Genomic DNA, 18,304 nt, shown 5'->3' on the forward strand with positions numbered 1-18,304 from the left:
TATATTTATATAAAGATATAGATATATACGTACACATATACAAATATATACCTACATACATGCATACATACATAGACATATGCTTTCCCTAACAAATTCTACACTGATCTTTGTTTTTATATTTGTGCATATCTCTCATTTCCTCTCCCTCCTGACTCCTCAACTTTACTTCTACCCACTGCCTTGTCCTCCTGTTACTTGGCCTACTGCCCCTCCAAGGATCCCTCCCCTATCCTCTCATTCCCATAAATCTAAACATCCGTCTATACCCCCCTTTAATCTATTTCTTCCCCTTCCCCTCTAGAGATCCCTTCCTTATGCTTGCCGTTTTATTTGTTCTGAATTTAAAAGATGTTTATACTCTTCTAGATATATATGTATTGTTCCCTCTTGAACCCATTCCCAATGAAAATAGGTTACCAGAACTACCAGCCCTCCCCCATCTAATTCCTCTGTCAGTTCTTCCTCTCACTCCTCATTTGTGTAAGATAACTGTTTGTGTAAGAAAACTTTTTTTTACTGTTCCTAGATAGTTTTACTTTTTTTTTGAAGTCATATACTCAAGGTCTACCCCTGTCTTTCTTACAAACTACCCAATTGCTAATGCCAATCTTAAACATATATTTTACACACATAAAAGGTAAACAGTCTGTCTTTATCATAATCAGTCTTTGGTATGTACCTTATGTTTTTCTTGGCTTTTATATGTCAAATCTTTTATTAAGTTCCTTTTTTGTTTTGTTTTTGTTTTTGTTTTTTAACAAAGTCCTGGAAAGTCTGACAGTTGACCAGTTGTCCATTTTTTTTTCATTCAGATTATGCTTAACTCGTTGAGTATGATATTTTCTGCTGGAACCCCAGTTCTTTTGCTCTTCAATATATAGTGTTCCAAGACCTGCAATCCTTTAGTGTCTCCACTGCAAGGTCTTGTATGATTCTAATTGTGGTGCCATCATATTTAAATTGTTTTTTTCTTGTTGTGTTTTCCTCATAGGATCTGTTTCAAGTGGTGATCAATGGATTTTTTGCATTTCTACTTTCTTGTTCTAATGTTTAAGGACAGTTTTTGTTAATTATTTCTTGTATTACTGTATTCTTTTTTTGATCATAGCTTTCAGGTAGTCTGATTATTCTTATGTTTTCCCATATTGATCTGTTTTCCAGATCAGTTGTTTTTATTATAAGATGTTTCACTTTCTCTTCTATTTTTTCATTCTTTATATTTTGTTTTATTATTTCTTGATCTTTTATAACTTAACTGTCTTCCCCTGCCCAATTCTAATTGTCAAAGTGTCATGTTCTTCCATTAGATTCTGAATCTCCTTTTCTAATTGGTTCACTTTCTTTTCATAATCTTGTTTTTCTTGGATTGTTCTTATTTTTTTTTAGTTTTTCCTCAGTCTTTCTCATTTGATTTTTAAAGTCTTTTTTAAGTTCTTCTATAAATTCTTTTTGGACAGGTGACCATTTGATGTTACTCTTTGGGGTAGAAGAGGGTTTCTTTGCTTCAATAGCTTCCTCTGAAGATGAACCCGGGTCTTCTGTATTCCCATAATAACTTTCTATGGTTGGATTCTTTCTCCTTTGCCTGTGCTTTTTTTCTTTCTTTTTCTTTTTCTTTTTTTTTTTTTTGTAGTAATAGCTTAATTTTTGCAATCATCTCTAGTCCTGGGGTATGGGGGATGGTGCCTCTTGCCCCAGATCTTCAGTTCTGCCCTCCAGCCTGGAACCAAAGCCAAACCTCCAGCATCCTGTAAGTGGCCAGGGGCCACAACCAGGGGCATTCTGCCCCACAGTTTCTGCTTACAGTGCCTGTGCTGGTTCCTTCTCACCCCAGCCACTCTCTACAGCACAGATGGGTCTGGCGTTAATTGTCAGCAGGGGCTCCCTCCATCTGCCCCAACTCAAACGCCCAACTCCCCTCACTATCCCAGCGGTAAAAAATCCTGTGGCTGGGGCTGAGGCGGCTTCCCAACTCAGCAACCCCAGGGCTCGCCACTTGTCGTTTAAGGGACCCTAGCCTGGAGGTGTTTACTCTTCACTGGGACCAAACCTCGTCCTGGGATTTTCCTTAGGATCTTCTCAGATTGTCCCAGGAGGACCCCTGTTGTGCCCTATGCTTGTTTATTTTTACCCTCACTTTGTTCGCCCTGAGGTGCTATTTTATCTCTTTTGTGGGGGAAAATCTTGAGAGCTTGGAATTTTCTGACCTGCTTTGCCATCTTTCCAGAATCATCTTTCCAGAATCATCTCTATTATTCTCGATTTTTTTTTTTTAGTCTGAGTATTCTTTTGCAACATGGCGAATATGGAAATGTTTTGCATGACTGCACATGTATAATCTATATTAAATCGCTTGCCTTTTCAAGGTGGGGAGGAAGGAAGGAAAAGAATATAGAACTCAAATTTTTTTCAAGCGAATGTTAAAAATTTTTGTTAAGATGTAATTGAGAAAATAATATAAATAAATAGTTTTTTTTAAATAAGCTAATAATTTATGGTGATAGAGCTGGAGTTGTGAAGAATTAAAAGACTTTTTAAAAAGGCAGTTGAAAACCTTCATAAAAAGTAGGAGTTAGGTGGCACAATGGCTAGAGCACCAGCCCTGGAGTCAGGAGGACCTGAATTCAAATACAGCCTCAGACAATTAGTTGCTGTGTGACCCTGGGCAAGTCACTTAATCTCAAATGCTTCCAAGAAAAAGAAGAAAAAAAACTAGGAGTTTGGAAAAATGAGAGAATTTAGGATAAAGAGGAGTAGAAGAATGGATAGAGTAAATAGCCAGACATGAAAGCATTAGTTAAAAATTAATTTTAAAGTATTTACATAATGTATGATACATGTTGTTTCATTTGATCCTCACAACTATGGGAGGCAGGTGCTGTTGTTATCTCCACTTTATAAATGAGGAAACTGAAGTTGAGGTGCCCAGGGTCACACAGCTAGTCAATGTCTGAGGGAGGGTTTGAATTAAGTTCAAATCCAGTACTATACTGTTCACTACACTGCTCAGCTATGTAAAGGATAAAAGAGAAGAAAGAAGCTGGGGATATTCATATCCATGAGAGGGTAACTTGATTCCATCCACGTGCCTGTTTCATTCCACCTTGCTACTTTATCTGTTGGTATTTTTCTTCCTATCCCTACTAAATGAAGTAAGAGTGTCAATAGAAAGGTTAATCAGAGTCCAGGGGACACCAATTAAGTGACCTGGTTAAATGATAAATAAGGAGAACATTTTCGAATTGGAGCCCAGACAGGAAAGAACTCAGGTACCCCACAGAGGGAGGGAGTACCTGTTGGCATGGTTATGAAAGTAGGATAGCCTTTCAGAAAAGGGAAATGAGAGCAAGGCAAAATTTAGTGATGAAAAAAAAAATGTAATCAGGAAACACCTGGAAAAGATTATTTAATGCTTTAAGTGTTTGCCAAGAAAAATAAAGTGGAAGCTTTATATACTTGTAAACTAATTCAGCTGAGTGTAGTTTGTACTCAGAAATTCCCTCATATTGTAATAAATATTAGTTTTGCACTAGCGTAGTCTGAGATGCAGTGAGAGAAAGGAACTACCTTTGAAAACAGGGAAAGAGTCTTTGGAGGAAAATGTTCCCTCATGATTGCAGCCAGAAACTAATCAAGACAGGCAATGAGAGGAACTTTGCACTTGTTGCTTTATGATTAATCATTCAACAGCATTTATTATAAGTACCTGCAGTTGGTATAGTGGAAATAGCATTGACTCCACAGCCCAAAGACTCGGATTCAGATTTCACCTCTAATGTTTGTTTACTACTGGGGTGGACTTGTTTGGCTTCAGTTTCCTCATTTGTAAAAAGAATTCCATCTAGCTCTTAATCTCAGACCCCATGTGTGATTGGGATACAAATACAAAGTGATACAGTCCCTAAAAGGAGTTTACATTCTACATTATTTAACTGCAGTAGCATTACATTTTATGCTGTGAATAAAACAATAATAACTGATATTTTTCTTTGTGAGGGATGGGCAAGGAGATGACATCATTTCAATATGTAGCAAACCTTAAATGTTGTTATTTTAAATAGGAATTACTGTATATTATAACAGTGAGTGTCAATTTGGGAAAAAAAACAACTAACAAGGGGATATTAAGGTGAAGGACTGTGGAATTAACTCAAGATAAGAGCAGATCTGAAATCAGGGATTAAGGGTGTATAATCTTGGCTAGAGTATTACATTTAGTTCTGGACATCTCTTTTAAAAATAAGACATTGATAAATTGGATCATTTCCAGAAGAAGGTGACCAAAATGTTGAAGGATCTGGAGACCACATTATTTTAAGAAGGGTTAGAGGAATTAGAAATGTTTAGTCCAGAAAAGAAGATATGGGGTGAGGGGTGGGGAGTAGGGGAAGGAAAGAAATGGTAGCTCCCTTCAAATATCTGAAAGACTGGAATGTAGAAGAAGAACTTGACTTACTATGTCTATTCCAGGGTAGAACAAGGACCAGTATTATAAGTTACAGAGAGGTAAATTTTATACTATATAAGGAGGAACTCTCCAGCAATTAGAACTAACTAGAAAGAATGAGCTGCCTTGTGCAATGATAATAATAATAGTAGTTAGCATTTATATAGCCATTTAATAAAGGTTTATTATCTCATTTTATCCTCACAACTCTGAGAGATCAGTGCTATTGTTATCCCAATTTTACAGATGAGGGAATTGAGGCAGACAGCAGTTAATTGACAAAAGGATCAAACAGCTAGTAAATATCTAAGGCTGAATTTGAACTCAGGTTGTCCTGACTCCAGGCCTATTGCTTTTAACATTTTCTACCTACAGTATTTTTTTTGTTTGTTTGTTTAGGCAATTGGGGTTAAGTGACTTGCCCAGGGACACACAGCTAGTAAGTGTCAAGTGTTTGGTCTGAGGCCGGATTTGAACTCAGATCCTCCTGACTTCAGGGCTGGTGCTCTATGCACTGTGCCACCTAGCTGCCCCCCTACAGTATATTTTAAGAATGACTTTATATTATTGTATGTGGAATCCCATTCACCTTTAATCATTATTGCTTGGCAAGAGTGTAGTGATTTTCAGAGGCAACATTTTGTTCCACCAAATTTCTGAAAAGTAAATCATACCTTACCTTTGTACAGGACTTACAATTTACAAAGCATTTTCTCCTTTGCTAATTACACTGGATCCATGTAACACCTTGAAATGAGCAAATTATCAATACTATTTTGCAGCTAAGGAAATTTATGAAGGCCCAAAGAGAAGTTAATTTATTTGAAGCTAGGACTAGAGACAGGTATTTCTACTTCTAGTCCACTGAACTATGATGTCTGGGATGCTGTATATGTGTTTGTGATGTACTGTGTTCTCTAGAGAGCATTGTCAAAAATATTTCATCATATTTTAAAATACCTTAGATCTCAATATACATGTTCTTTTCTAAATGATTTATTCAAAATAGAAGCACATTTAATTTGTGGTTTGAATTTGTAGTTGCAGGAAGAAGTCGAGGACGAGGACCAGGAAGAGGAAGAGGAAGTGCAGGTCCATGTACATAACTTTCCTTAGAACATAGCTGATGAGTATGGGGGATGTTGGGATTTTTAAAAATAAATTTTATTTATGAAAATTTAAATAAATATACAGATAGAAAAATGTTGTCTATATCACAGTTAAGTTTTTAATGACTTTGCTATTTTCATATGTGCAACAGTAAATTAATAATAGATAAAACATGACTATTGTTGCTTTGTAGGCTGCCTGCTCACCACACCCAATTCCTGTGGTCCTTTGGTCTTTCTATAGGAATTTATCTCATTTTTTTCTAGAGATTTATCTCATTTTTTGCATTCTAGAATTGTTTATTTAACCCTACCTCAGTGTTCTACAAAATATTCTTCTCAGCTTCCTGCTTCTCTTAATATTTAGATTTTTTTCTGAAAAACATTAATGTTCCAATGGTGTGAAGAATTGAATCCAGCATGATAGAACCTTACACTTGCTTTGACTTTCCTTTCTTTGTCAGAGAGTATAAGCTCTTAGTTTTAAAGAAAATGTTGGTAACAATTTAAAATGTTCTTTTCTCCTATTAAAATTAATGATTGGTGACACATTTATATTAAATCAAAATACCTTTGGGAATTATTATTTTCAGGTCATTCATGTTAGGTTAAATTCTCAGAATGTCTATCTGAATCATTTATTGAATGCCTACTGGTTTGTTTGTTTGTTTTAATATCCATTAAGTTTGAATGTTATTCTAGGAACTAAATTATCTTAGCAGTAATTTTCAATTATACTCCTTCAGAAATGTGTTTCTTATTAAAGGTCCATTGAGCAAAACCTTATAGGATTCAGTCTTCTGAATTAATGAGAAGAGTTATCTCTCTAGTTATTTTGAATTCAATAAATATCAACTTATATCTTTCTCTATTTTCTTTATGGGAGTCCACTTGCCTCTTAGAAAGTCTCACCCAACCTTCAGACTTCAAAAAAAATCATTTGATCATATGCTTTTTGAAGTTGCTTCTTTGACAGCTCTTAATTTTATTCATTTCAGAAGCGTGTGTAACTAAGTGTGTAACTAAGAGAAAAAGATTTTTTCCTACCCTAAATATTATTTTGTAAAGAAGTGGAATAAGCTATATTAACCATGATTCCAAAATTTTGATTAGGAACATGACATTGACCAAAGTGAGTGCCCATTAGCAAATTACTAATTTTTTTTTTTTAGGCAATTGGGGTTAAGTGACTTGCCCAGGGTCACACAGCTAGTAAGTGTCAAATGTTTGGTCTGAGGCCGAATTTGAACTCAGGTCTTCCTGACTTCAGGGCTGGTGCTCTATCCACTGCGCCACCTAGCATTAGCAGTGCTTATTTTAGCAAATTATTTAGCAATACAAATGCAATGGAGAATTTTTTTGCAGAGAGTATTAGTATTAATTTCTAAATTATAAAAAGGTGATGCAATTGAAGAATATTCCCCTTAGAGAATATAAACTAACTGCCAAGTCTCAATTATATTTCCAATAGTAGTCTCACAATTTTTTGAAAGGAACTTGATGGTTTAGAAAAATGACCTGATCCCTTTCTTACAGGCTAGGTTGTAATGTTTCCACTGGGACAGGCATGGACAGAAAAAAAACCACTTAGGGTCCCACGAATTCAGAAGGCCATAACTTGGTCTAAGAACCAGATTGAAGGAAATCTAAAATGTGGCTTATCTATGTAGCTGATGACAAATGTATCTACATGCTCTGTGAAGCACAGAATGGGCTAATAGTGTGGCCCAAAATTTTCAAGCTTAGAGCTGGTAACAGTATTCTAGGTATGCTCACACTTTTTTTTATCCAAAGCTTTTCATACTCTTATAAAACAAATATTAAATAATTTATTAGTCAACTATTATATGTGTTATCTATCTATATACACATACATATAGATTAGAAACATCTGATATATGTATATATATTTATATAAACACACAGATGTATGTGTATATATAACTCAGATATTTCTGTGTACATATATAGTTCAATAACACATTTATATCTGTATCTATATATGTATGTATATAGATGTCAATAACTTTAGTAGCTAAAAACTCTACCAAGACTTTTGGGACATTCTGTATAATGGCTACCAAGTACTACTCTGATGCTGCAATATGCTGTGAAGGTAACTGTGGATTCTCAAAGGCTTTGCTAGCAGACTGCAAGCTCAGACAGGGTCTCCTATACCAGAAAGTCCAGAAAGTACGGTCCTAGTAGTAGCCCAAAAGTCCAGCTAAATACTAAAGCTCATCAGCAGCAGGCTGGCCACTGGTGATGAATTCTTTGGCCGTACCCTTCTACTTCTGCAGTGGTGGTGGCAGAGTATTAGAAAAGTTGGCAGAGGGTGCAGAGAATTACATTGTTTTAAATATTCTATAAACTTTAACTTAGCTGTTCATCTAAATGTGAGATCCTTGTCTATTGACCATCAAGAGAACTAAGTACTAGAGGAATTGAATCATATCAATCTTGATATTCTCACTATAAAGTAAACTGGACGACAAAAGAAAGTTGTAATGAAGTGCAAGGATGGTTTACGGTTTCTCAGAGGGGTAAGGTATATAGAACTTGAATAACAAATTACTTAATGTTGAGTCAAAAATAAGGCAATTATAATTTTAAACTACCATATTCAGTTGATACTTGATTTTTTAATGGTAATTCCTATGAAGGTTCTTAAATTTGGTTTTAAAAATATTTCACATATAGTTTCCATAATGTAATCTTCAAAACAATTTTCACATTCCTCCTCTGAGGAAGGATATCCTTGGACATCTGACTTCTAGGATATCCTTCCTCAGATGGAACCAAAAACTGCCTTTCTGCAACTTCTACTGATGCTGCCCTAGGGGCCCAAATATCCTTTAATCCCTTTTCAACATGACATCCTTTTAAGTATTTGAAGATAGGTATTATGTCCCCTATAAGCCTTCTCTTTCTAGGCTAAACATCACTAATTCCTTCAACCAAATCCTTATATAACTTTCTAAGTTCTGCATCTTACCTGCTATAGACATTCTCCTTATTAATGTCCTTCTTACAATATACACCCCATAGTGAACATAATACTCCAGATGTGGTCTAATCAAGGTACACTACAGCAAGCCTATTACCTCCCACTGTGTCTCTTTAAATATCTAGACTCATATTAGCTTTGGCACTCATTAACTGTTGACATTATGGACGCCACAAAAAGCTTCATATTTTTCAGACGAATTGTTGTTTAGCTATGAACTGCTTATCTTATGGTGTCCTATTGCCAGTCATTTCTTGTGAAACCTCAGCCTTGAATTACTCCCATTGTCTTCCTTTTCCACTCCTCACTGTCTGCTAACAAAGCTAAGGGAAATCTCACAATCATGCTGACAACTGGGCCCTCACTGTAGGAAGGTAGTCCTTTCATTTCCCCTAATTGATTCCCTATTTCACTCCGTCCTTTAATTTCCCACACCTTCCTCTTACCCCTATTAGCTAAAGAACTAGCCTCTTAACTTTACTGGGAAAATTGAGGATATTTGATGTGAACTCTCTTTTTCTTAGGCAATAATTGTTTATTACTGTTCATTAAACACTTTCTACCATTCTCTTCACCTCAAAACTTCTTGATAGCCCCCATTCTCTCATTCTTTCCTCCAGTTTCTGACAAAAAGGGAGCCTTCTCCAAGCCAAGGTCAGCCCCTCTGTGTGAAGGGAATCCCTTTCCCTTCACACCTTCTCTGGCATATTGCAACTGCAATTATCTCCCATCTTAAATCTTCAACCTTTCCCTCCCTATAGCTTTCAAATATGTCTAGGTTTTCACCCTTAAAAACCTTCATGCTCTGTCTCTCCTTTTCTCAGCAAACTTCTAGGAAAAGCTATCAACATAATGTCCCCACTTCCTCTCCTCAGCTCTTTGTATCTGGCTTCCAAATCTGTCACTCAACTGAATCTACTCTTTCCAAAGTTACCAAGTCTCTTCATTGCCAAATCTGATGGCCTTTTCTCCATCCTTCTCAACCCACTTAACTGCTTTTGACCATCTTCTTCTCCCAGGTACTCTACCCTCCGTTTTCATGACACTTCTGTCTCCTGGTTCTCTTCCTATGCAACTCCTCCTCCTTTTTTTTTTTTTTAAAGGCAACTGGGGTTAAGTGACTTGCCCAGAGTCACAGAGCTAGTAAGTGTCAAGTGTTTGGTCTGAGGCCGGATTTGAACTCAGGTCCTCCTGACTTCAGGACCGGTGCTGTATCCACTGCGCCACCTAGCTACCCCGTGCAACTCCTCCTTTTACTCTATGGTTTGCTGGTTTATCACCCTTATCACACCATCGAACTGGAGAATTAAGTAAGGTTCTGTTCTAGGCCCTCTTTTCTTCTCCCTCTATACTCTCAGTAACCTCATCAGCTTCCATGGATTTAACTGTCATGTAGATGCCAGAGACCCCTAGATTTACATATCTAGCCTGAGTGTCTGTCCTGAGCTTGCTTCAATCCCACCATTCAGTGTCCATAGAATATTTCAAATTGGATGTCCTGAGGACATGTCAAACTCAACATGTTCACAACAGAACCCATTCTTTTTATCCCTAAACCCTCCCATTTTCAAAATTTTCCTATTTCTGTCAAAGGCACCACTATTTTTCTCGTTCTCCCAGTTTGTAACCTCCACAGTATCCTTGACTCCTCATTGCTAAATCTTGCCATTTCTATCTCTATATTCTGTCTTGCATCAGACCTGTTCACTTACATAGCTACCACCTTAGTTCAGGACTTCATTACTTCTCACCTAGATTTTCTTGACAACCTCCTAATTAGTCTTCCTGCCTCAAGTGTTCCCTCAATTCAGTACATCCTACACACTGCTGCCAAAGTGATTTTCCTTGAGTGCAAAGCTGACCAAGCCACTCCTCTACTCAGTAAATTTCAGTGGCTGCTTATCACCCTCTATTTAAATTTTAAAGTCTTTTGCAACCTGGATTCAACATATCTTTCCAAATATACCCTTCAATAAACTCCTTAGAAATATAACAAACATGCACTGGTCCCTCCTTTCACTTTTTAGTGATGTGGTGTTAATGCTTATCCTATAACCATCCATGTAGATGCCGCTAAAAGTTAGGGAATGAACAGGAGAGACCTCTTTGGTCTGTCAGAGAAGTATCAGAGACCTATCACTGTTGTACCCTTCATTCTTGAAGAGGACCAGTGACATCAGGAGGATGAAGTCTTGACATACAAGTGAATTGGAGTTAAGCGAGGCAGAACTGTGCAAAGTCATCAGCCTCACTTTCTCCTTCAGAGTCAGCTTAAAGTCCAGTGGCAAGACATAGGTCAAGAGTACTGTCTATGGTCCCAGAAGCAGTGGCTTTTTTAAGCTAAGGTCTTTTCCAGGTCTCAGTTTGTCTGAGGCAATGCCCATTCAGTAATTAAAGGCATGGTGAGAGTAGAAGCAAAAGATGACCTAGTTTGCCTTCACAAAAGAATCATTCTGGGAGGGGAAGATCTCAGAGTTTCTGGACAGAACAGGAACAGTTGCTATTTACCCTCACTCTGAGCCCTCAAAACCCAAACAATGAGTAAGTGAGGCTTGGCCTGTACAGTACCTGTTATTGGCCAGTCAGTGAAAGCCAAAGTGATTTGGGTTTAAAGGAATTGTCAAGTAGCCTCATTTGGATCATGATGGACTTTAACAAAGTCTGGTTTTCTAGAGCTGTATTTCGAGAAATCATAAATGAAAACTACATGAACAAAAGGGTTACTGTCCTAGCTTCTCAGGAAAAACAAAAAACAATGATAGAAAAAAAAATCTAATCCCCAAACCCCAAAGTACCTTGTGAAGTATAAGCAATCAAAATTCATATTCCTTTGGACAGAGCACCCACATGTAAGGGTATGACTCCCCAAGTGGATGGAGGTGGAAAAGGAGGAAAAGGAGAAGAAAAGAGGAGAAGGATAAGGTGGAGAATGAAGGGGAGGTGGAGGAGGAGGAAAAAGAAGAAAAAAAGAAAGAAGAAGAAACAATCTATCAGAGAAATGACAGACTACAAAGTGCAGAACGAGGCATGCATTTTCAGATGTGATCAATGTGTTGGTTTATTTTATTATATATATTTTTTAATTTTTAAAAATGGTCTTAATCAGCCCAAATCCATCTTCTTACCTTCCCATGACAACCTGACTAGGTTATGAAGGACTCTGAATGCCAAACAGAGCACTATGAACTTGATCCTGGAGGCAATAGGCAGTCACTGGAGTTAATGACAATAGTCCAAGGCATGAGGTGATGAGGATCTGCACCAGGGGTGACAGGGTCAGAAGAGAGAAGGAGGCCAGATTCAAGAGAAGTTGCAAAGGTGAAATGGATAGGCCTTGACAACAGCTTAGACACTGGGGAGTGGGGTGGGGTGAGAGATAGTGAAGAGGCCAGGATGACTCCTAGATTGTAAGCCTGAGGGACTGGAGGATGGGTGCTACTGTCTATAATAATAGGGAAGGTAGGGGGTAGGGAGGTTTTAGGAGGAAAGTTAGTGATAAAGATAAATGTAAAGTATAGAATACATATGCAAACAGGTGAAAAAGAAGGCAAAAGGAAGAAATATCTGAATAAGGGACAAAGTATTCTGGGAGTAGGAAAACTAAAAAGAAAAATCTTTTGGACTTTCATACTGATTTCCCCCAAAATAAAGTTCTTATATATATCATAGTTCTCACTAAAACACTTTATTTTTCCTTTATTGTTGTCAGATAATTAGGAAACCCACATAGTAATAGTTTAAAATGGAAGAATTTATTTTAATAGATACATGTACATACACTATTTAAAAATAATCATGTAAATAAAAATAGTAATCATTATAAAACTGAAACCAGCCCTAATTTAATAACTCACACTGAATAAAATAACAAGTACAGAAGTCAGTTTAACACTGTTGCAATCTGTTTTTAAAGCTAAGACAATATACTGCATTTCATTTCTTCTTAATTCATTTTCACATTTATTATTAGACATAAGTACCCTTAGGAATGTGCCAACATGTAACATACTTCACATAGCATTGAAAATATCTTAGTAATTATTGGAATATTATGAAACATGTCATTTAAATTGGGTAACCTAAAAAAAAGTAGTAACCTAAATTAAAACCCTGAGAAATTAAAATCTGATTACACAATGGTTTTGGTTAAGTGCAATTTAATGAATGTAGAGTGCTACTTTATTTAAGGTCATTCTTGGTAAGGCATATTAAAAATAAGATCTACATAAGTGAATCTAATACACTTCATTTCCTGCTACAAAGTAGTTTTTCCTCAAAAAGTAGTTTTTGCACATAATTCTAGACCTCTTTATCCTCTTGCTGGCATATTTGCTTTATATACAGAAGTTAAAATTTGTGCACTAAGCTGAGCTGCCTTTGTCAGAACTTGCCACTGTGCTAAAATGGTGGTCTAGACAACATACACCTACATGCTAGAGTTCATGTCCATACTCAACTATGGCTTGTACAAACTGCTTGAAGACTCGATCCATGTAAGTGGACTGTCTTGGCCATATTCCTTCCAGAAAGCCAATATGGCCTCCATAAGATGTAAGGACCAAAGCAACATTTGGATTTTGTTTAGCTGTTTCTATTGGGATAGCTAAAGAGGAAGAGAAAAAATATATATCATTACCAACTTTTCCCAATTGGTCACATATACCTAGAAAAATGTGTACCTTTATCATTTTTACTCAATACCATTATTATGCATTACCATTAAAATATACCATCAAAACACAGTAATAACACCTACTTATATGATGTTTTAAAGTTCACAAAGTGCTTTCCTTACCACAATGCTATGAGGTACATAGTGTAAATATTATCATCTGTATATAACATGAGGAAATTGAGGAACAGAGGAGTTCAATGATTTGCCCATGATCATCACACAGCCAATAAGGGTCTGAAATGGGTTTCAAATTTAGGTTTCCTGATTCCCAAGTCACATTGTCTCTAATTAGAGCTCAAATGGAAAAATAAGTTGGGTATAGTTGTCTAGGTATTAAAGAGGTGAGAAGAGGGACAATCTCCAAACAATTTGATGTAGCAATTTTCTAAGGGAACTACCAGCCAGAAATAAAAAGGGCTCACAGCCTTACCTGCAGGAATTATAGAAAACAGAGAGAATTCTGCAGTGACCTACATATAATGTATGAGGTAGGTATTTTTGCCTTGATCAAGAGACTATTATCTATCCTCAAAATGAGGAATGGTCTCCCACCTAGAAGAGAGGGGAAAGGAGCTCAAGAAATGCCTCTTAATTCTCTGGCTTATCAAGGAAAATGAAGTTCTTTAAAAAAAATTTTTTTTCAATTTTTTAAGGGTTTCAATGTGAAAACAAAGAAGGATACAAAGTGGCAAAGGGAAATCCTGACCCGTGTACAGTGGAAGAATGTGACAGATGAAAAAGGGAAAAATAGGGCAAATGTCCCAATTTTTAAAAAAAGGGATGAGTGTTCAGTCAGCTTAATTATGTTTCCTGGCAAACTTCTATAATTTCATTTCCTTTTTTGACAGTCACTAGACCTGGGGATCAGGATAGTTTGCCTAGATTTCAGCAAAACATTTATCAATCTCATACTATTTTTCTCCATAAAAGATAAGAGAGATGTGGACTAGGCATTAATATTGTTATAATGGATTTAAAACTGGTTTAATGGACAGCCTCAAAGAGTATTCATCAGTGGTTTGATATCAGCTTAAGAAGATGTCTTAGGGGACAGCTAGGTGGCGCAGTGGATAGAGCACCGGCCCTGGAGTCAGGAGGACCTGAATTCAAATTGGACCTTAGACACTTGACACCTACTAGCTGTGTGACCGTGGGCAAGTCACTTAACCCTGTTGCCTAGGCGCGCCCCCCTCTCCCCCGGAAAAAAAAGATGTCATCTTAGGAATGTCTAAGGAGTTCACTTGGTCCTCTGCTGCTTACCATTTTTATGCATCACTTGGACTAAGGCATATATGAGTTAGCTACTGAATTTACAGATGATATAAAGCTAGGAGAAAGAATCAACATGCTGGATTAAAAAATATCTTGCAGGATAGAATGCTGAACCCAATGTAACAGGATGAAACTTACTAGAAAGAGAGAAACAAAGGCAAGATGGTGGAGTAGCAGGAAGAAGTATAGCAAGCTTTCCCCCTAAACAAAACAAAACAAAACAAAAAAAAAACCTCCCCCAAATAGATCTAGAAAATGTACCAGACTAAATTGGGACCTCAAGAAAAAAAATCCAGTGAGTCACTTTTCCAGCCCAGGTCAGCAGAGAGAGACAGACAAAGAGATCTGTTTACAAAGAGGGGAGAGTTACGGGGAGCAGGGGCAGGTCTAGCCAGGAACATGCTGCTTAGAGCACCAGGTCCCTAGACCCTTAACAGGGCATCTCATATAAGATGCAGTAACAGGTGCCAACTGGTAGCTTTGTTGCCTACTCCCCAGTTCCAGGTCAATGATCTAGGGTGATAGGAGGAAGGGCCATTTGCATAGGGGGGGAATTCCAGAGTAAAGAGCAGTCATGGGCGCTAACCTATGTAATAAAGAAGGAGTGAGTCTAAAACCAAGTAACAGCTGTATGGCTTCGACTTCAGGAGCACAGCAGGCTCTCATTTCTAGCTTCTAGTCCAGTTTAAAGTCTGCAAAAGAATAACAAGAACAGGAAATCCCGGACTAATGGGAAACTTATTGGTTTATCACTCTGAACCAGCAGAGCTTCCTAGCTCTGGGCTCCTGCCTCTTAGACTGGAGCTGATCCAGCATTTCTGATGAAAAGAGCAGAGCTATTTAGAAACTCTGAAGTGTAAACACAGAAATAAAAAGAAATACAAAGTAAATAAGCAAATAATTATAAGGGACTAAACAAGGATAAACTGCTTTACATTCTGATATTGGGGAGATGATACCTGTGATCCCTCTAAAACACTATCACATAAGTCACAGAGAGACTAATTAGATAGAAGACTAGAGAGTAGTTCTATTATGTCTGTAAATGTCATGATGATTTTAAAAAACAGAAATGAAAAGGAACAGGAAGAGGAATAAACTGGGGTTTGGAAGAGAAAGGAAAGTTAGGGAAAATTATCTCACATAATTGGGGCACACAAGTAGAAGTCGATACAAACAAGGAGGAAAGGGGAGGGGTAGCTGACACTTGAACCTCACTCTCATCTTAACAAGTCAAAGGAGGAAAGAATACGAACAGAACTGAGTAGGGTAATTTATTTCAACAGGAGGAAGAGAAGTGAAGGGAGAAGGGGGAATTAGAGGGAGGGTAGGTTAAAGGCGGTATTAGTTCAGGCAAAATAAACTCTAAGGATATCCAAAAATATTTACAGCTTTTTTGGGGGTAGCAGAGAATTAGAATCTGAGGGGTTGTCTATCAATTGGGAAATGAATGGCTGAATAAGTTACGGTATACTGCTGTGATAGAAAACTGTTGTGCTGTAAGAAATGATGATGGAGATGGTTTCAGAGACACCTGGAAAGTCTTGTATGACCTAACACAGAGTGAAGCAAACAATTTTTACAATATTGTAAAGAAAGGGGCAGTTTAGTGGCACAGTGGATAGAGCACCAGCCCTGGAGGCAGGAGGACCTGAGTTCAATATATAGATATATAGATTTATACATATATATATATATATATATATATAAAAGTACAAAACTCTGCTCCTTACTAGCAATGTGACCAACTCCAACCCTCCACTTTCTACCCCCCGCCCCTAGTTACTGATAACTTAGCACAGCTCATACTTGAATTCAGGAACTCAAACTCTAAACAGATTGTTCTTTTTTTTAAACCTATTGTTCTTGACACTATGACATCACTTCAGCTAATTATGCTTAATTTGTTCTAGGACTCCCTCACACTGTGGTTGTGAGTAAAAGGCTTTGAAAACTTTCAAGTCTTATGTAAATGTAACCTATTATTAACTTCACTGCTGGCTTGTACTAGTTTCAAGTCAATTATTCTTAGCATAAATCATATAGTTAAGGATGTATGAATTTTTGTTTTGTTTTGCTAGGCAATGAGGTTAAGTGACTTGCCCAGAGTCTTACAGCTAGTAAGTATCAAATGTCTGAGGCCAAATTTGAACTCAGGTCCTCCTGACTCCAGGGCTGGTACTCTATCCACTGTGCCACCTAGCTACCCCAAGGATATACGTATTAACTGGCTACTATAAATTTGATTAGCCCAGCAAAAGATTATATTCTTAAGGTTAAATAATTGCTGTAATTAATATAATTTAACTACATATATTATCTTGCTATTCTTTAAAAATCTGACTTCATTGAGAGTTAAAAGTTCAAGCCAATTAAATGGTTCTACATACATTATTAGCAGTAAAGCATGCATAGGACAAATTTGCCTGTTGAAAAAACTAAAGTTTCTAGGAATCAACAGGTTAATTCCAAATAGTTATGTGGAGAAATGTACCTGGAGAAAGTGGAAGGGAACTTAAAGAAAGCTGAGCAGTATATTAACTTTTAAATTTTTTTAAATTAACTTTTTTTCAATAAGCAAAAATTTGCCTTCTCCCCCCATTGGGAAACAGAAAAAATTAACATGTACAGTCAAACAAAAAAAATTCACATTAGATATGTAATATGTAAATATGTGTATCTATACATATATATGTGTGTGTGTCATTATGTACATACATAAATGTCTCATTCTGCTTTTTGTTTTGTTTTTGGCGAGGCAATTGGGGTTAAGTGACTTGCCCAGGATCACACAGCTAGTAAGTGTCTGAGGCTGGATTGGAACTCAGATCCTCCTGTAAATGTCTCATTCTGCACTCTTAGTCCTTTACCTCTCAGGATATAAGTAGCATGTTTCATCATTAGTCATCTAGAATTGTGGTTGGTCATTACACTGATTAGGGTTTCTAATTCTTTCAAAGTTGTTTTACAATATTGTAAAAATTGTATAAATTATTCTCCTGGTTCTCTTCACTTCATCAGTACCACCTCCTTCATCAATTCTTAGAGCACAACAGTATTCCATCATATTTATATACCATAACTTGCTCAACCATTCATTCCCCAACTGATGGACATTTTTTCAAATTCTAATTCTTTGCCACCTCAAAAAAAGCTAAAAATATTTTTGTATATCCTTGGAGCTTGTATTGCCTAGAACTAATCCTTCCCTTAATCTACTCTCTTTCTTTTGTTCTGTCATTTTTCAGTCACATCTGACTCTTTGTGACCCCATTTGAGATTTTTTTGGCAAAGATACTGGAGTGGTTTGTCATTTCCTTCTCCAATTTATTTTACAGATGAGGAACTAAGGCAAACAGGATTAAGTGACTTGCCTAGGGTCACACAGCTAGCGTCTCATGCCAGATTTGAACTCGGGAGGATGAGTCTTCCTGACTCCGGGCTTAGTACTCTATCTACTAGGCAACCTACGCTTCCTTCTAATTCTTCCTTTCCCTTCACTCCTTTCTCCTCTATTTCCCTTTTGAAAGAAATATATTTCTATACTTAACTCTGTGGGTGTATTCTTTTGTCCTTTGACCAGTTCAGATGAAATTGAGTTAGAAGCTGGAACTAAGACTTTGTTCTGCTCCTGAGGGTCCAAGTTACACAGGTGATGAACTTGCTCCTTGCTCAGTATACAGGTTAGGGCCCACATTCTCTCCTCACACTGGAGTCCACCTCTAGATGCATATCTCCTCCTCCATCTGCCCCAGATGTATGACTCAGAACCGGATAGTGAGTAACAAAGA

General features: G+C 37.1%; 1 protein-coding gene across 1 annotated transcript in view; it reads right to left on the minus strand.

The window, feature by feature from the left end:
* Nucleotides 1-12,368: 12,368 nt before the first annotated feature.
* Nucleotides 12,369-18,304, minus strand: part of LOC114053737 (phospholipase ABHD3) — a 36,555-nt gene continuing 30,619 nt past the window's right edge. Inside the window, exon 9 of the mRNA XM_027876874.1 lies at nucleotides 12,369-13,169. Within this exon, the coding sequence (XP_027732675.1) occupies nucleotides 13,000-13,169 (170 nt within the window). The 3' untranslated portion in view covers nucleotides 12,369-12,999. The remainder of the gene's footprint in view (nucleotides 13,170-18,304) is intronic.

Source organism: Vombatus ursinus, unplaced genomic scaffold (assembly GCF_900497805.2).
Source record: "Vombatus ursinus unplaced genomic scaffold, bare-nosed wombat genome assembly UNPS02014812.1, whole genome shotgun sequence".
Taxonomy (NCBI): domain Eukaryota; kingdom Metazoa; phylum Chordata; class Mammalia; order Diprotodontia; family Vombatidae; genus Vombatus; species Vombatus ursinus.